This window comes from Hipposideros armiger, unplaced genomic scaffold (genome assembly GCF_001890085.2).
Source record: "Hipposideros armiger isolate ML-2016 unplaced genomic scaffold, ASM189008v1 scaffold_1021, whole genome shotgun sequence".
NCBI lineage: Eukaryota > Metazoa > Chordata > Mammalia > Chiroptera > Hipposideridae > Hipposideros > Hipposideros armiger.
In genome coordinates, this window is record NW_017732371.1 from 297224 (window position 1) to 318612 (window position 21389).

Genomic DNA, 21389 nt, shown 5'->3' on the forward strand with positions numbered 1-21389 from the left:
ATATATATATATATATATATATATATATATATATATATACAGTGTAATCAGTATCTGCAGTATCAGTAAGCCCTAATTATAAACAAGAAAGATAAGACTTCTGAAGACTGTTGGAATTTTATGTGTGCTTTAAAGGGAAAACAATATCTACCGTGCTCTTTTTCCATTTACTCATTATACTCCGGTCACAGTGAGCCTCTTTTAATTCCTTAAATGCTTTGCCCCACCCCTGAGATTTCGCATGTGCTTTTCCTTCTGCCTGGAATCTTCTTCCCCATCCCCGCTACCTTTGTCCTACAATTTCCTAATCATTTTCAACATCTGGTTCAAAGGTCACTTTCTCAGAGAGACCTACCTTCCAAAACCAATTGAAAGCTCACCGATTTTTTTCTAATTGCACCCTGTGATTTTTCCAGGACAGCATTTATCACACTGTCCAATTATAATATTAACATGGGGTTTCTTGTTTAATGCATATGTCATCCACAAGGTATAAGCTCAGTGAGGACAAGTATGTCCTTTGTTTTTTAGCTTCATTAAAACTACTGCTTAGCATGGTGCTATGTATAGTGTCATACACAGGGTCAGGTACCGTTAAATGTGTTAAGTAAATGAATGCTTTGGTAGTCTATATTTATATTGTGCCCACCAGCCACATGAGGCTGTTTAAATTAAAATTAATTAGGTGACGTTAAAAAATTCCTCAGTCATACTAGTCATATGTCAACACTCACAGCCACATGGCTACTGTGTGGGAGAGTGCCGACAGAGAACACTCCCACCGTCACAGAAAGTTCTATCGGACAGCACAGGTCCACACTAAGCAATTAATAAAAGACCGGTAATAAATTAAGGACCTGTTAGGAATCAAGACATAGATTCTATCTTAGAAACATCTCTTGAACTTACCCATATATCTTCATTCCTACTGTCTTTAAGGATCCACCTAACAGGTCTCCCATGCACAAATATTTCTCAACCCAGATGGATTCCTCAAATTACTGCTAAGGATATCTATGGATCAAGTCACTTCTCTGCCTAAACACATTTATAATTTCTCATTGCCTACAGAGTAGAGTGTAAACACCTTCACACAGAAAGAAGATTTCTTATCTTCCAACTTACCACCCTGATTTCAAATGACATTGCTCCCCATACACACTCCTGAAGTCCACCTAAGCCTTCAGTATTTTGGAAACAAAATATTCTCTGTGGCAATGCTGCCTAAAATGCCTATCTGCCTCCTCCATAAGACTCAATTTTTGAGCTTCACTGAATGTGTGTAGTGTTCTCAGCTCATGCCCCTACAGATTATGTTAGGGTTATCTTTTTATATCTCTATTACCCTCATTGCACTAAGAGGTTTTAAAGAAAAGGGGGAATAGCTTACTTATGTCCCACTATCTAGTATACTGCGTTATGCACAGAACTTACATTTTATTGTTGTTGCGGAAATAATGAAAGAAAACTTATGAATGGGTTACAAAATTTTAAAAAATTCTCACCATTCTATAAACAATTCTTCAATCATTTTTTGTGTGATTTTTACTTATTTTTAAAACCTCCTCCCACCAATCACTCTATGCTACTTAGTCTAATAGTAATACCTTTGAGAAGTTAATAAAACAACTTTCACTTTAGTTCAGGAGCTGAAAAGGTAGGGGGCTCTTAAACTGTCGATGGTTTTTCATTGAGCTGAAGTTATCAGTTCAAAATGAAAACAAATAAACAACAATTAACAGCAAGAACAAAAAAACCTGAATATTTCCAAATAAATAGGGTCTGTGAGAATATCCTGGTGGAACAAATATTATAAAGAACTCCTACGGTACTTACTGAAAAGCTTTGCAAACGTGGCAAAATGTAAACAGCTAACTCTTATCTCTGACATGATCTCTTTCTTCTTAGATCTTTACTGTATCTATTGAACTCAATTTTGTTTCATAGTAAACATACATTCTACTATTATTTGTTGAAAATAGAAAAGCAATCTTATAATAACCCAATGGGGTAAAAGAAAAAAAAAGATGAAAGAACAGAGAGGAATAATATGTTCCAAATAATGTCACAACAGTTTTTATATGAAAAAAATATGTAGCAGCAACAATGATAATGCTGAGTAGCTGATTTTTAATTAATTTTGTTTTGATTTTTGGCAGGACATGATATTTTAAAAAATATTTTTAATCTTGCCAGTGATCTCTTCACTTAGAAGTGCTCACTTTTTCACACTTTAATTCTAAATTATTAAATAAAGTTTAAAAAATGGGCAGGGTGTGCAGCGATTAAGAAATTACAAAGAAAACATTTAGAACCAAATATTTTAATCAATGTCATATGTGTAGTGAGAAATTCTAAAGATAGTCCTCATTTAAAACAGTGATTGAATAAAGAGATACACTAAAGCGAGAAGAGCCTCTATTGTGCCTTATTTAAAAGAAAATTCATCCATCACATGTCCTTATTTGATCTCACAATTTGTTAGCTTTCTACCCAGAAACAATAGAATGACAAACTCTTCCTGTGTGGCCTCAGAGGTTTTGTGGTGGGAAGACTCAATTACTAGAATCCTCTCTGTCTTTTCAGTTCTATAGGAGTTTGTTCATAATTTAAATAAAATATCCCATGGCTGGTACTTAAAGTTTACACTATATTTTTAATACAGAAATTTATAAATAAGGGCAACTAAATTTTTCTTTCATATATTTCTCCACCTCTAAGATTAATTTTCAGTGAGTTGATAGTAAGGTAAATACAATACTTTGTTATAAATGTATTTCTATCACCTGAATTAATCTATCAAGAAGTAAGTACTGCACTGGTTCACAAAACACACACTTGTTACATAAATTCATTAGAGTGTGATTCTTGAAATACATTTCATTGATTGTAAATTTCTTATGACATATTTAACGTAGCTCATTTATACAAATGATGTCAATCCACACAGCACAGCCTGCCAGGGTCAGGATTCTGTAGTCCTAAGGCATGCTTCGGTATACCAACACACTACACTACCCCAAGCAACAGCCATTCATCTCAAGGCAAGGGGATTCAAGAGAAATTACTGTGAATTCCTAGACTCTGAAAGAAGAAGGGTGCTTTTTAGAGAATCTGTTCCCTAGGGGTGAAAGGATCAATCGGAGACAACATTACTAGCTATGACACTAGGTAAAGAGTGACCTGCACTCACAAGTTAGCCTCATTCAAAAGTCATGTTTTCATTAGCGCTTTTAAGTGCAGTGATGGTTTGTATTTCTGTCCCTGGAAGTATTCAAAAGCCTCAGGGCACAAACTGAGACACAAAAAGTGGTAGGCTCAAATGGAAGAAAATGAAAAGTTTGTACAAGACCAAAGAAAGCTTCCCACTGAGAGTATTAACTTAACGGCTCTTAACTGAATTTAGGCTGAAGATGTCTATTTAAGAAAAGTTATTTCAGTGAAGATAAATGCAACTACAAAAATATACTGAATTCAAAAGTATAATCCCAGAAGTATTATTAATCCATAAAGCTTGTATTCAGTCAAATGAGAGCTTTGATGGAATAAAATGGAAGTGTCTCAAAGAATGTGTATTCCCCATCATTTACAGAAAACCGCAATATTTAAAAACTGATTGCAATATCCTTCAAAATAAATGTTTGCATTATGGTTTATTGGGGGTTTTTTTCTCCTCTTTTTTTCTCTCAGAACCTAATCTAGATGAATGCTCTAGAGATATTTATTATAGTAATACTATAACCATATTTTCAGCTTATCTGATCCAGGTAAAGATACATAATTTTAGATGTATATTTTGATAAAAATACAAGATAGATTCTGTTAAGTGTTTAAATTACCTTAGTAATTACATTAAGTTGCTTTCAATTTCAAAATAAGATTGTTAACATACAAAAGTATTTTATCCTCATTGAATAAGACAATGCAGTGATTTTACTGGAATATCAATAATTGGCAAACGGATAACCCATCAGTAAAAGCAGCCAGCTGCCAAAAAGATCTAACTCATATCCGGGCAACAGCTCAGGCACTGGAAACACAAATTGTAATATTGAAAAAACTGAACCTTTTATTTTCTTTTTTCTTTTGGCTCTCACAAATTATATATGTGAGATTGTATAAATATATCCTACTACTTATAAATAATGGACATTAACTTTACTTCCATGTTACATGGCTAATTTTTCATACACATGCATATATGTCTAAGTAAAATAAATATATCTTGCCTTACAAACTCTTCCAACGCGAGAAAGGATCATCTTATCGGAAGTACTGCCTTCTTGAGATGATTCACGAAAGAAGAAATATATTTTATCATCATCTGGATTATAGGTGTCTGGTATGGGGAAAGTTCCAATAAATTTTGCTCCTGTTTGAAATAAAAAAAGCTTTAAATTAAAATACTGAAATAATTAAGCCAAACTCGTATTGCCATCTTTTGTATGTAAAACAATTAGTAGAATTAAAAAAAAAAAAAAGAACCATGAGTGAAATGTGGGAAACGAGATATACACACAAAATAAATATGACACATGTGGAAACATGTTCAAGCATGAACAGGTCCTGAACAAGTCCTCTAGGAACTCCAGAGAGCAGATGAGAATGTGACTGGCTGATATTCACAATTTTTGCAACTTGACTACATCACTCCCTTGCAAACCTGGAGATTTTATCATCTCCTTTTATATGATAGTCACTGTTCTTCAGCAAGTGTCTATTAAGAAAAGCTTAGGTAAAACTATAAACATATCCCAGATTTGGGTATATTATTAAGTTATTTTCTGTATTTTGTGTAATTGCCGAAGGGGAAAAATTTAAAAAACAAAACAAAAGCAAAACAAAAAAAAAAACCAAAACAGTGTATGGGTCAACTCCACCGTAGGGTCTGGAGACATTCTCTCCAGGTTTATATAACATCTCTGCCACTCACTGAAAAGGTGACCTTAGGCAAATTATTCATTTTTCCCATGCCTCAATTTTCTCAAACCTAACATGAGACTGCCAACATCATCTAGCTACTAGGGTAACTGATATCATGAATTAATATATGTAAAGCACTTAGGGTCTGACACAGAATAAGGGTTCAGTAAATGTTGTTTATTATTAAAATGTTAATTGGGATAATAATCATTATTATTATGACCACACACAAGAAAATGACTAAAAACAAAAATTGAGCATATCCATACTATTGTTAGAATGATATGTAGTTGTTAAAAATGAAATAGTTCTAAATACACTTTCATAGAAAGATTTCCATAATACATGATAAATAAAAAAATATTGGCAATACAATTAACCCTTTGTACTGCATCAATGACAAGTCAATCTGAGTTATGTATTCCTTTTTTAAAAAAGTATTGGGTCATTATATCCTGGTTGCATATAACTGTGAATTAACCAGGTAACAGATCTGTAATTGGGTGATATTAGTTTCAGAAATAATCTTTTTTGATTAAAGCAAAGATGACAGACAAAGAGAGTGATTATTGAGAAATGAAGGAAGGACTGTGGCTAAGTAGAAAATAGGAGACATGTGGAAAATAGGAGACACGTGGAAGGAAGCACAGAGCACCGTTTAGGAAGTAGACACAGGAAACAAGGCAAGACAAAAGGTGCCCCCACCCACCAAGATAGGGGTGAGGGGACAAAAAGAAAGATCAACAGTGCCTTTTCTAGAGTTCTGCCCAGAGACCTGATTGCTGTGTACCCCAGGACTACTGAAAATCATTGCCCTGCAAATGCAGAGCCATTGGTCAATAGGCCAGTAAACAAGGCTTCACAGTCACTTTCAACAGACAAAAGTTAATGTTTGATTCTGAGTGATGGGTAGTTCACTCTTTATCAGCCCACCTTCTCTGGGTCAGCTGTGGTCTCCCATTCAGTCTCTGCTTAAATGAGAAGCCTGAAGAAGAAAACTGAAGGGGAAATACGGGCATGAACTTTCTCCCTTTTGGTCTTTATTTTTCCCTGTTCTTTCCCTCAGCTCTATCTAGAACGCCAGTGGATTCTTAGATTCCTGATAATCTTACTTGGATATGATCCTAGATTACATAAAAGTTACATTTAAGAAAACCATTATGGTGTTTTAAATTTTCATTTCTAATTAATCTTAAATTAGGAAGTTCCATTAACAATTTCACTCAAGGTTTTGTTCCCCCCCACCCACCAACCCCTCTCTTAAATCGTTGATAAATAACAAACACTTGGTTTTGAATCCCTGAGTAAATTAGACATTTTTTCATAGTCACAAATTAACACTTTTAATTGTTCTATTTAAATATATTGTTTTCTTAAAAAGAAAATTCTTTGGAAGTAAATTTTCATATAGATATGGCATTAGGACTTCAGCAAACTCAAGAAAACAGAATATGTTTAATTACTACTATTATATATTCAAGGCACTTAAAGAACAAGAAAAACTGGTAGGATCAAAGTATATAAAAACAAATAAGAATTGACTCTTCGCTTCAAATCAATTACAATTTAGATTAAGGAAATATTAATATATGTCCAAGATTTGCCAAGAAGAAGGCCCAGTCTTTCTGTTTCCAATGACTTAAAAAGATATTTCAACAATGCGTAGAGAAAATGACAACCAACTGTGGGCTCCCACAGACATAGACCAGGCATGAATAATAATCTATAGAACTTTTTTGAATTTACAGATGCCTCAACTCAATGTTACTGACCTGCATGGAAATCTCCAGTTGCATTGGCATGTGTATTTTTAAAACATAGAAATATAAAAATAAATAAAACCTTGTAAAGTGATTCTTATAAGCATCTAAGATTCAGTCACTGACATCAGACTACCATTTCGAATGTGGGGTAAAGGATGTAGATAGGACTCATTAACCCAAGGTCAGTAATGCACATGCATGGATGGATAGGCAGAACTGGGACTGATAAAATACAATTTTTTAAGTAATTAGAGTAAGACAAAACAGGGATAAAACTGAAACTACAGAAATTATAGGAATATTATAGGTTTATTTTATCTTAACAAATATATGAGCTTAAAATGGGGATTAAAGCAAGTAGAATTTTCATTGCACTTAAATATGATTTAAGTAGAAGTTACACATACAGCATGATGACTCTTACAATGTCAGCATTCTATCAGAACTACTTAATGGTTGAGTTGAATTTATAATTTTAAAAATAACATAGTGGTGCAAAATTTGCATAATCTTTTTTCACCAGACAGAAAATGAGATATCAGTGATTTGAAACAGAAAATCATTATAGGGAAAAGGAATGGCAGTGTGAAGAAGCAAGTTGCTTGTAAAGCTTTCCTCAGATACTCAAATGGAAGAAGTGGTTAAATGAGTCAACTGTTTGGTCTCCATTTGTTTACAGGGCTCAACAAGAGAAACAAAATTCTACAACAGATCAGAATGTGCACGTTCTAATAGGAGAACAAATAAATACGGTAATTCATATTCTCCACTCTAGAAATACACAAAGCAAACCACTCTGGCTATGCAAAACACTATCCAGGTGTCGCCACTTATTGTCATTGTATATGGTCAAAAGGTAGAGTCTGTCTGACACCAATCCACATTTCAGGAATTTCATTATGACATCAATGGGGAAAAACAGATACTTTTCCAAGTTATATTTATTTTAACTTGCAACTAATATATAATACAGATGATTTTCTCGTGTTTATTCAGTGACTGTTAGTTTTACTGGACTCTCTTTTAAATGTTAGTTCTTTTTCCAGTACTATAAGAAAATTCTTTTGGAGTGCTTATTTTTTGGATAAAATTATTGTTTGGAGAAAATCAATTGGTGGGAGGCTTTAAGCCAAATATTTACTATATAAAGAAATCTAATTACGAAAAAGAGTGATATCAAATAGTACTCTATTCTGTGATTATAAAAATAAGCATATGTATGAGTTAAATATACATACACCACACACACACACACACACACACACACACACATACACACACACACACATTGGGATGTTGGAAAAGTCATGATGTATTTTTTGTTTTTCGTTGCAAAAATGCATCATGACTTTTCCGACAACCCGATATATATCAAGTAGAGAGTTTATTTCTTGCCGTTTCAATTGAGCATTGATGTCAGTATTTTTGATAGAAACTATTTCCTGACTTGCAGCCAACTTAGGGTAAAAATAGGTATCATTTAATCAGTGAATGATATACATCGTTGTTGAATTAAATAATTTAAAATTATACCAACAGACACCTGGGCTTTATTATAGCACATTTTTCCCCTTTAGCGTTTGAAACACATGTCCTAACAGGGATGGAGTTTGTTGTGCTTGTGCATTTTCATAAATGAACTTTTAGCACGATACCAAGAGTAACTGCCAAATGAAAACCACATAAAGCTACGTGGCGTGCACTATACAATACTTTCATTTCTCCGTATGAACTTCTTTTCACCCAGATGAGCTCACCTACACCCTGGCTTAATACATAGTGAGTTTCTTACTTTGCTTTACGTCTTGTAATATCTTTTCCCTACTACTTTGAAAAATGTTATCCTTTTGTGCGGAAGGAGAATTAATAGACAACAGAGCACTCCAAGAGAAACTTCAAATGAAAACTGCCTCCATATGTTAAAAATGAAAAAAAAAAGAAAAATTAAAACAAAAGTTCTTATTTACTCCAGGAAAGAAAACAAAAAATATGCATCATCATTTGTTTTCATTTTCCATAATTTACTTTTATCCTAAACTCACAAAAATGCCAAGGTGTTCGAGTAACTGGAACCTATTCCTATATTCTTATATATACTTCTATTTCCTGATATGTTCTAAGATTAAGCTGATAAAGCAAAGAGTAGAATCACCTGTCTTCATCTAGAACTGCCCATAGTATTTCACTTTTGCAATCTGTCATCATCCTGATGAGGTATTTAATAGGTGGATTAGTTCCCCAAAGAAGGAATCAGGGTTCATACTTCTTCAGTCCTTTGGAACTGGATTAGGAAAAGTCCTAGAGAGATTCTGACAAAGATCGTTGGACTAGTAAGTGAAGAGGTTAGCTCATCTCACTCTGGTTAATGGTAGGCCGAGCAAAGAACAAAATATGGCATACACACAAGCATCAAGGATTTTAAATTCTTAAAGCAGTTCAGTAATAAAGATGGATCTATAAGAGATTCATGTATCATATTTTTTACAAGTTAATTATTTAAAATCTGCATCGTAACAGTTAAATACTCAATTACAATTTAATTTTTCTATTTCTCTTAATCTACACATAATATCACTTTACTTTTATAAAAATTGAATGAGAAATGTAAAAAGTAGCATTTTAATTGAAAATGAAAGTATGGAAAGCAAATTTAACAAAAAAATTCTCAAATTTTCTAACTAAAAATAAATACTACAATGATGTAATAAGATGAGAAGCAAATTAGCTATTGACCCTGTTACTTGAAATATCAAATATCTATCAGTTATTTCAACCTGGCAACAATTTTATAAAACCCAGAAGTGAGTTTTACATCTACGTGCTAAACTAATAATAAAAACAATTTACACATACATTACATTCTGCTATTCTTGGCTATTGTACATCATTAATAAACAAGTACACTTTAGATCAGTGTTGTTCAATAGAAATTTCTGTGAAGATGGAAATGTCTGCTATCTGTGCTGCCCAATTTGGTAGCCCCCAGCCCATGCGAACATTAAGTGCTTAGTATGACTAAGATAACAAAGGTTAAACTTATTTAAACTTAACTAATTTAAATTTAAGTAGCCATATATGGCTAGTGTCTACCATATTGGATAGCACAGCTATAGAGCAAGTAGGCTGTGTCAGTAACTGTACTGTGTCAGGTCCAGTGTTAAAGAAGAAACTGAGGCCTTATCACAATAACTGCCACCAAAATGGGGGTCCAGCTTCCAGAGGGCATCACATGCTACTCTGGTCAGGTGTTTGGTGTTGTAACGGAAGGATGGGCCTGGTGGTTAGGAGACTTAGACATATCTCTTCTTCATAATGAGTTTCAATTTGTGAGATATGAGGTTGAATAAGATAATGATTGAGATAACTTTCATCCCGAATAATCACCACAGTTCCTCTAACAATCACTGTATTTTGTCTTCCTATACTCCTGACACTAGCCAGATGGCCAAACTGACCTCTGTCTTTGGACACTAAGCTGACTATATTTGAAAAATGTCCACTTCTCAGAATGGAGGATAGAAATTCTCCCTAAGCAAATAGATCTTTTTTTTATTATTATTTTTTATCAAATTTATTAGAGTAACATTGGTTAGTAAAATTATATAGGTTCTAAGTGTACATTTCTGTAATACATCATCTAAATATTGCATTGTGTGTTCACAACCCAGAGTCAGTTCTCCTTCTTTCACCAAATATTTGACCCCGTTTTCCTCTTCTATCACCCCCCTGCCATCCTTACATCGGATAACCACTAAAGTATTGTCTGTGTCTATGATTTTATCTCTGTTTGTCTTGTTCATTTGCTTTCAGTACCCTATATGAGTGAAGCCATATGGTTCTCAACTTTCTCTGTCTGACTTAATTCACCTCTAGCATGATTATCTCAAGATCCATCCATCCATGTTGTCGCAAATGGCCATATCTTATCTTTTGTTATGGCCAAGTAATATTCCATTGTGTATATGTACCACATCTTCTTTATCCAGTCATCTATCAATAGACACCTTGGTTGTTTCCATGTCTTTGCCACCATGAATAATGCTGCAATAAACATCAGAGCACATATATATTTATTTATGGATAAAAATTTTCAGATTTTTGGGGTAGATACCCAGAAGAGGGTTTGCTGGGTCATATGGTAATTAAATTCTTAATTTTTTGAGGAATCTCCACACTGTTTTCCATAGTGGTTGTACCAATTAAATTCCTACCAGCAGTGTATGAGGGTTGCTTTTGCTCCACAGCCTCTCCAACACTTGTTATTACTTGTCTTATTGATGATAGCCATTCTAACAGGTGTGAAGTGGTGTCTCATTGTGGTTTTGATCTGCATTTCCCTGTTAGCTAGTGAAGTTGAGCATCTTTTCATATATCTGTTGGCCATTTGTATTTCTTCTTTGGAGAAATGTCTCTTCTGGTCCCCTGCTCACATTTTAACTGGATTGTTTGTTGTTGTTGTTGTTGTTTTTGTTGTTGTTGTTGGTTTTTTAGCTATTAAGTTGTATAGGCTCCTTATATATTTTGGATATTAGCCCCTTATCAGAGGCATTGTTTGCAAGTATCATCTCACATTCAATTGGCTGTCACTTTGTTTTGTTTCTTTTGCTGTGCAAAAGCTTTTTAGTTTGGTATAGTCCCATTCATGTATTTTTGCTTTTACTTCCCCTGACTCTGAAGTCAAATTCATAAAATCCTCTCTGAACTCAACGTCCATAAGTTTACTACCTATGCAATTTATTGCTTCAGGTCTTTTGTTTAGGTCTTTGATCCATTTTGAGTTAATTTTGGTATATGGTGACAGATAACAGTCTATTTTTCTTCTTTTGCAAGTGGCTTTCCAGTTTTCCCAGCAAGAGGCTTTCTTTTCTCCAGTGTATTTTTGGCTCCTTTGTTGAAAATTATCTGCCCATATATATGTGGATTTATTTTGGGGGTTTTCAATTCTACTTCATTGGTCTGTGTCTGTTTATCTGCCAATACCATGCTGTTTTGATTATTGTCACCTTGAAGTATAGATTGTAGTCAGAGAGTGTGATGTGTCTAGGAGCCTTGTTTTTCTTTTTTTTCCTAGAGTTGCTTTGTCTATTCGGGGCCTTTTGTGATTCCATACAAATTTGATGATTTTTGTTGTTGTTGTTGTTCTATTTCTTGAAAAAATTTCATTGGAATATTGATGGAGACAGCATTGAATCTGCATGTTACTTTGGGTAATATGGTCATTTTAACTATGTTGATTCTTCCAATCCATGAACACGGAATATTTTTCCATTTCTTTATGTCTTCTTCATTTTAAAAAAAAAAATCTGTTCATTTTTGTATATAATTATATATATATATATGTGTATATATATATGTGTGTGTATATATATATATATATATATATATGTGTGTGTGTGTGTGTGTGTATATATATATATAGTTTTTGTATATAGGTGCTTCACATCCTTTGTTAACTTTATTTCTAGGCATTTTATTCTTTATGTTGCAATTGCAAAAAGGATTGTTTCTTTCATTTCTCTTTCTGAAATTTCATTGCTAGTATATAGGAACACAATGAATTTTTGTACATTGATTTTGTATCCTGCAAATTTACTATATTTGTTTATTATTTCTAATAGTTTTTTGGTTGAGTCTTTAGTGTTTTCTCTATACAGAATCATGCCATCAGCAAAAAGAGACAACTTAACTTCCTTTTTCTCAATTTGGATGCCTTTTATTTCTTTCTCTTGCCCGATTGCTCTGGCTAGGGCTTCCAATACAATTGTGGTCATTGGGAAAGTCATGACACATTTTTGCATTGGAAAACATAGAAAAATATGTCATGACTTTCCCAACGGCCCAATATGTTGAATAACAGTGGTAATAGGGGCACTCTGTCTTGTTCCTGATTTTAGAGGAAAAGCTTTCTGGGTTTCGCCATTAAGAAAGATATTAGCTGTGTGTATGTCTATGGCTTTTATTATGTTGAGGTACTTTCCTTTTATACCTATTTTATTATGTGTTTCAAATCATAAATTGATGCTGTATCTTGTCAAATGCTTTTTCTGATATAATCATATGTTTTTATCTTTTATTTTGTTTATATAGTGTATCACATTGATTGATATGCATATGTTGAACCATCCTTGTGTCCCTGGAATGAACCCACCTGCTTGTGATATATAATATTTTTAATGTATCGTTGTATTCAATTTGCTAGTATTTCATTTAGGATTTTTGTGTCTGTATTCATCAGAGACACTCATCTGTACTTTTCCATTTTTGAGTTATTCTGACCAAGTTTTGGTATTAGGGTAATGTTGGCCTCATAAAATGAATTAGGAAGTATTAATGAATTAATACTAATTAGTACTAATTAAGTACTAATGAATTAAGAAGCCTCTTCTTCAATTTTTTGGAGCCATTTGAGGAGTATTAAATTATCTAGGAATGTTTGTTAGAATTCACTACTGAAGCCATCTGGTTCTTGACATTTGCTTTTGGGGAGGTTTAGGATGACTGGTTCAATTTCCTTACTGTTGAAAGGTCTACTTAGATTTTCCAGTTTTTCGTGATTCAGTCAAGGAGGTTATCCATTTCTAAGAACTTGTCCATTTCTACTTGGTTATTGAATTTTGGTGGCATCTAGTCTTTCTTTTCCCTTAGTATGTCAGGTATTTCCTTGTTATAAGAATCTCATACAGTTTCTATAATTGCTCCCTTGCTCCACCCTAGAGTCCATGGATCAAGACGCTCCTAACTAACTGGGTGTTCTGAAGCATTGTGATCTTCTAATTCTGGCTTTCCTGTTCCTCAGCAAATATCTGACCTGATGTTCACACCCACCCTGACACTGGCTAGACCACCTAGGCCTTCCACATAGCTTTCCTAACCACACTTTCTCTTTCTGCCCTGGTCTCTGCAACCAAACCCACATCCCCAGTTTGCTGTTGCCAAGAATGACACGGAGATTTGGACACTGTTTGTAGTGAGGCTGTAAGAACAGAATTTAGGCTGATGGACTGTATCATACACAGGAAAAAATAAAGTGTCTAAAGCTAGACAGACATACCTGAATTTCAATCTCACCTCTAATAGCTGTCTAACTATGGGCTATTTATCTATTTGACTTCTAATATATCCCGAGCTGCAAAGTGGAAATAGTAATCGCTCACGATTATATCAGTAAATAAAACAGTACTTTAAAAATACCTAATACAGTCACTAGGACAGATGCTATATAAAATAAATTTGAAGCCAAAGCGACCAGAGACAGGGGAGTGATTTAACAAACAATAAAATTGTGTCAATAAACCAGAGATAAGGTGATGGGGACCTATGGGAAGATGGTGGTCATGGGAAGAACAAGGTCAATAGATATTCTGAAGGAAGTGAAGGCCCTTAGAGAGAGATTAGATAAAAGGGGTGAAGGAGAGGCAAAAATCAAAGATAACTAACTTCAAGGTAACTGGGTGGATGAAGTTAAGAAAGTTAAGATAGATAAAAATCAGGAAACTGGTATTGAAGGACAGGTTAGAAAGGGAAAACAAGATAAGTTAGACTCATAGGATTTTAGATACAATTAGTCTTTTATGCATCTCTTTATCTATTTATGTCTGTATATATTTGAAGAAACTCAAAGGATCACTAAATAACTTGTAAAAAATCTCAAAGCACTTAATGGCATGATCAAAGCTAAGGCTTAGACATCTTTATTCCCATATTAAACAACCAGTTGTTTTGTTTTTTTCTAATCTGAGATGAAAACGTAACACATCCAAATAAATAATGTTTAAGAGCACTTAGTTACAGGAAAAGGCTGGAGAATATAGTTTTAGGAAATGCTAAAACACAAGAAACATTTGGAACTTTTAGAATGGATGAGCTTACAGAATTATCAAGTGTAGAAAAAGAGAAGAAAAGATTGTCAACAGTTAAAAATGATAAATGTATGTCAGAGAATCAGAGCATTTAGGGTTTTAGTCCCATCCCTACCACTTTCACCTTCAAGAATAATGATAACGGTGGTGATGAATTGCTCTTAAAATTGTCTTCCATCAGAGCTCCCTATATGATCTATTTTAATCCTTACAACACCCCACGAATATTACTATTATGCCAAATTTTTAGATAAAGAATTTGGATGAACAGAAAGTTTTGGCCAAGGTCACAAATAAGTGTGAGTCAGTATGTAAACCTGGGCAATTAAGTTCCACAGAAATAGAGCTATAATTTTTGTTTAAACTGGGACACTTTTGAGAGTTAAAGAAGAACAGAGGTAAACTGGAAATGTCCAGGATAAACCAGGTTATAGATGGTCCTCCTGTCATTAATCACTAAACAATCTGTCTTCAGTATCCTAGAATCATAAATGTTCTAATTCTTAATCATTTGCCTGCATTCAACACATTGAGACTTCTTCTGCTGTGTATACTTTCTGCTACCTTCAATTTCTTTCTTTCTACTGGCTTCTTTCGTTGCAAATTTTTCCCAGGATCTAAAATCTTCTCTTGACTTCTTCCTCCAATTCTTTTATTCCCAAACAAATATCTTTTATTTCAAATATGCATTCCTATATATATTTATGTCCACCTCCACTGCCACTACCTTTGTTTCTGTTGCATCCTAAATTTCCTGTGTGTGTGCAATGGCCTCTTCTCTCTGTCCTCATTCTCCTTTGGTCTTCCATTATACTACTGTCAGTTACACTTATTAGAAAAAAAAAATCTGATTTCCTAATTAAGATCAGGGAATGGGTGAAGGGGGTCAAAAAGTACAAACTTCCCGTTATAAGATATATATATAAAATCTTGGGGATNCTAAGAGAGTAAATCTTAAAATTTCTCATAAGAAAAAAATGTGTAGTTGTATGGTGATCAATGTTAACTACACTTATTGTGGTGACCATTTTGTAGGGAATGGGTGAAGGGGGTCAAAAAGTACAAACTTCCCGTTATAAGATATATATATATAATCTTGGGGATATAATGTATAGCATGGTGACCATAGTTAGTAATAAAGTATTGCATATTTAAATGTGGCTAAGAGAGTAAATCTTAAAATTTCTCATAAGAAAAAAATGTGTAGTTGTATGGTGATCAATGTTAACTACACTTATTGTGGTGACCATTTTGTAATGTATACAAATATAGAATCATCATGTATACCTGCAATAAATATAATGTTATCTGTCAATTATACCTCAAAAAACTAAAAAAAAAGACAAAAAGAAGTTAATTTCCCACTGTTTTCAGCTTTATTTGCAGCTGAATATTTGCAGCTTTCCAGTCCCATCTCCCACTCTCTTCTTATACTCCAGGATTTGTCATCCATGAGATCAGCAAGCCTCCTGGACAATCTTTACTGGCCCAGTGCCTAGATTAGCATTCAGTATTCCAGGCCCTCACAAGCTATTTATTAAGAGATCTAGGCCTGCACCAGATCTAGGCCTGCACCATAGCCCCTCCCAAGAGGCACCAGAACCAACATACTTGGAGGTTGGCTTCAGACCACAGATGAGCACCAGCTAATTAGCCCCACAAGTGGCATACCCAAAGGGCAGTCTCAAAAGCCCCCAGAGCCCATTGGGGAGAATCCTGCTTCTTATGGCAAGCCCCCATACAGCAACCTGTAAGCTGTGGGCATGGTCAAACCCTACAGCCAGGCAGCCTTAGGGACAATCCCACTCACTGATGTGCCAATAGCAATCAAAGCTCAAATATAATTGGAGGGCACAAGCGACCCACATAGGAGACACTTATGGAGCACCCAACACACGTGACCAGGATGACTGTGCCATCGGGCTTCACAGGGCACCTACTACATAATGCTACCTGGCAAGACTGGGAGATGTAGTAGACACGCTTAATACATAGAAATAAACACAGACAGGCAACCAAGATGAAGAAACAAAGAAATCCATCCCAAATGAAGGACAGGAGAAAACTCCAGAAAAAGAGCTAAATAAAATGGAGGCAAAGAACCTACCAGAGACAGAATTCAAAACACTGGTTATAAGGATGCTCAAGAAACTTAATGAGAACTTCAACAAAAAGATAGCAGGAAAAAAAATAAATAGAAAGAGAGAGAAGAGACATAGGAACCATAAAAAAGAAACACTCAGAAGTGAAAAATACAATAACTGAAATGAAGAATGCTCTAGAAGGAACCACCACACACTAGATGAAGCAGAGGATTAAATCAGCAATTTGGAAGACAAGATAGCAGAAAACACCCAATCAAAACAGCAAAAAGAAAAAAGAATCCAAGAAAATGAGGATACCGTAAGAGACCTCTGGGACATCAAGCATTAACAATATTCACATCATAGGGGTACCAGAAGGAGAAGAGAGAAAGCAAAGGATTGAGAATCTATTTGAAGAAATAGTGACTGAAAAGCTTCCTAATCTGGTGAAGGAATTAGACACACAAACCCAGGAAGTGTAGAGTGTCCCAAACAAGATGAACCCAAAGAGGCCCACACCAAGACACATTATAATTAAAATGCAAAGGTTAAATACAAAGAGAGAATCCTAAAGGCAGCAGAGAAAGTCAAGTAGTAACTTATAAGGCAGTCCCCATAAGATTCTCTGATGATGCTCAACAGAAACTTTGCAGACCAGAAGGAATTGGCAGGTAATATTCAAAGGCACGAAAAAACAAGGCTCTACAACCAAGATTACTCTACCCAGCAAGGCTATCATTTAAAATCAAAGGACAGGTAAAGAGCTTCCCAGACAAGAAAAAGCTAAAAGTTCATCTCCACCAAACCAGTATTACAAGAAATGTTAGATGGATTTCTTTAAGAAAAAAAAATAGATAAAAGATATGACTAATAAAATGGCAATTAACTACATATCTACCAATAATTACTTTAAATGTGAATGTATTAAATGCTCCAATCAAAAACATAGGGTGGCTGAATGGATAAGAAAACAAAATCCTTAAATATGCTGCCTATAAGAGACTCACTTCAGATTGAAAAGCACACAAAGACTGAAAGTAAAGGAATAGAAAAATTTATTTCATGAAAATGGGGAAAAAAATAACATAAAAGCTGGGGTAGCAACTCTTAAAAAAAAATAGAATTTTAAACAAAGGCTATAACAAGAGACAAAGAAGGACCCAGTACTCCCACCTCTGGGTACTTATCCAAAGAAGCACAAAATGCTACTTCGAGAGGATATGTGCATCCATATGTTCATTGCAGCATTGTTTACGATGACCAAGATGTGGAGGCTGCATAGGTGGACCTGGGGGGTATTGGGCTGAGTGGAGTGGCAGACAGAGAAATACAGATGCAATGTGATTTTGCTTATATGTGGAATCTAAAGAACAAAATAAATAAACAAAACAGAAACACACTCATAGATACAGAGAACATTCTGATGGTTGCCAATGGGAGGGGGCCTTGGGAATGGGTGTAAAACGGGAAGGGATTAAGAAGTACAAATTGGTTGTTACAAAGTAGTCATGGGGATGTAGGTTATAGCATAAGGAATATAGTTATTAATATTGCAATAAATATGTATGGTGTCAGGTGGGTACTAGATATACCAGGGTGATAGATGAGAGGGGAGTGGTGGGACAGGGTGAAAAAGGTGAAGAGATTTAGAAGTATAAATTGGTAGCTATAAAACAGTCATGGGGATGTAAAGTAAAGCACAGGGAATATAGTCAATAATATGGTAATCACCATGTATAGTGCCAGGTAGGTACTAGACTAGTCAGGGGAATCACTTCTTAAATTATATAAATGTCTAACCACTATCCTGTATACCTGACATTAATACAAAATAATATTTAATGTTAACGTAATTAAAAATTTTGAAAAGGGGGAAAAGGTGAGGGGGAATAAGAGGTTCCAATTTCCAGGTATAAAACAAATAAGTCATGGCAATTTAATATACAACATAGGGAATATAGTCAATAATACTGTGGTAGTGTGATACAGTGTCAGATGGTTGCTGGACTTATCATGGTGATCATCTCTTTATGCATATAAATGTTGAACAACTATGGTGTATACCTGAAAGTGATATAATGTTGTATATAGCTATATTTTTAAATAAAAATCTTTAAAACAAAAAGATATATGTGCCCTTATGTTCATTGTAGCATTATTCATGGTGGTCACGTCATGGAAAACAACCAAATTGTCCTTTGATAGACAATTGGATAAAGAAGATGTGGTATATATACACAATGGAATGCTACTCAGCCATAAGAAAAGATAGAATACTGCCATTTGCAACAACATGGATGGATCTTGATATTATCATGCTGAACAAAATAAGTCAGACAGAAAAAGTAGAGAATTATGTGACTTCACTCATATGTGAAATATAGAACTGAAAGCAACATACAAACAAGACAAACAAACAAAAAATCTCATAGCCACAGACAACAGTTTAGTGGTTACCAGAGGGTAAGGGGGGAGGGGTATGGCAGAAGAGGCTAAAGGGGGTCAAATATACGGTGAAGGAAGGAGAACTGACCCTGGGTGGCGAGCACAAGGCAACATATAGATGATATATTATAGAATTGTACACTTCAAACCTATATAATTTTAGTAACCAATGTCAGTTCAATAAATTTAATAAAAAACAATATATCTTATTACCTAAGCAGATCACTAAGGTTTTCTACTACTAAAATATTTGGAGTGCCTCTCAGACCAACTATTTCCACAAAACCTCACAACACTCAAAAAGATAGCCAGGTCTTGCATTAGTGTTAAGAAGTTAACAAATAATCACTTCTCTGGAGATAGTCTAAATTTGTTGTCTCTATTAATAGGGTTCTCTTTTGGTCAATGAAGATCGCATTGTTGTGTAAACAAATGTATCTGGATGTTTTGACTAAAGACATGTTTTTAAAGTGTTCCCCCCCTTTTGTTTATGTTGTCACTACTTAAATGATATGAAAAGATAGAGAGATAGTGTCTAGGATATCTCTGCCCTGCCTCCTCCACTAAAACCCAATATTTATGGTGGGAATGAGAAATGCCCTCTGTCTGCTTAAACAGCAGTGCTATGTTATTCTGTCAGGCAGAAGAATAAAGTCCTACGTTAACTAGAAAACTTTAAAAAATCATGAAAGAACCTGACCTGTTGTACGCAGTAGGGAAAATAAAAAGCTTTGTATTGTTCTTCGAATTAAATAAATACATTTAGGTTTTGTTTTTGGTTTCGTTTCATTTTGATTTTAAAACTCAGAATACTATATGATCCCTAAAGAAAAAAATAGACTAATCTCAATATCAACATGCTTAAAATTATTGACCCACACATACATTATCTTTAAACAAAGGAAGTCAGCATTACAATCTAATGACTTTCCCTTATGCTCATAGGCAGCGTTTGGCTTAGTCATTAAAAAACGGACTCCAGGAAACGATTGCTGACTTGAACCCCAGCTCTGCAAGAGACAAGTTGTAAGACCTTGACCAAATGACTCAACTTCTCTCCACCTCAGTTTACTCCCCTTTAAATAGTGCATAATGATAATATGTACCTCATATGTCATTGTGAATATTTTCAAAGATCAATTAGAGCATAGAAGTTTCAAGGACAATAGCACATACTCAATAAATGTTGGCTATTATTATATACACAACAGGCTCTGGAGGTATGTGTAACTTAGTGAGAATTATTTCAAATCTACTTTATAATGTTGAGTTATATCACTTTTCTCATAATGCACCCAAACAAATAATAATGAGTTTCTTATCTTCCCAAAAGCAAAGGCAAAACGATGAAAAGTGAGAAAGTCACTCACCGTTGAGCCAGTAGTGCTCTGAAATGTCGGTTCTGATGTAATGATGGTCTTGAGTAGGCCCGAGGGACCGCGTGAATGCAGTATCTTTGCCAAGGAAATCAGATGCTGTTCCAGCGTAGAGGTACTCATCTGGGTGGAGAAAAGAATACACAGAACTTCTAAGGGTTTACCAGCAGATACTGTTTACAATATACTAATTTCACAGCATGAAACCAAAGATGTTTATTGCTTAACACCAGAATATACTGATGTTATAATTCATAAATTTCACTTTCAGATTTTGAAAACTTTGCTTAGTTGAAGAAAAGGCAACTTAATGAACTTTGGTATGCTGATGTTAGATACTGGAATATGAAAAGGGCCAGAGGCTTCTGAATGAACAATTGCACATGCATTGGCTTCTCTTATGAATGAGTTCTTCTTTCCGTTCTCCTTACTAACAACTCAAGGATATATCATAATTAGGAGTTCCTCTTTGTAGCAACACAAAAAAATATTAAAAAGTAAATGCCATAATGAGGAATGGATTGCATAATTAGTATTTACTTAACCGACACAGCCCCAATGGCCACAACTTTTCTTTGCCTAATCTCTGCTGAAAGGGAGCTTTCAGCACTGAAGTCATTCTTTGTAATTATAACATGTTGCATTCCTTGTAGCTAGCTGTGTTCTCTAATGGTTCTGATAAACAGGAATTCCTGAAAAAGGAAAGATGTTGCCATTACAGCATTCCAAAATCCTTTGTTCTGTTATTTATGTAAAGTGCATATCCATGTTTTACCAGAGAGAGAGACAGAGACAGAGAGAGAGAGAGAGAGAGAGAGAGAGAGAGAGAGAGAGAGAGAGAGAGGGAGGCAGTAGGAAGAGGAAGAGAAAATGGCAAGAGGAAGAAAGGGGTTGAGAAGGAAAAGGTGGGTGGGAAAACAGATGGAGGAAGAGGGGAAG

At 34.7% G+C, this 21389-nt stretch overlaps 1 protein-coding gene across 1 annotated transcript in view; it reads right to left on the reverse strand.

Moving 5' to 3' along the window:
• SEMA3D (semaphorin 3D) overlaps positions 1-21389 on the reverse strand; it is a 208834-nt gene that overhangs the window by 61214 nt on the left and 126231 nt on the right. Inside the window, 2 exon segments of the mRNA XM_019631619.1 lie at positions 4230-4372; positions 20445-20573. Of these exon segments, the coding sequence (XP_019487164.1) occupies positions 4230-4372; positions 20445-20573 (272 nt within the window).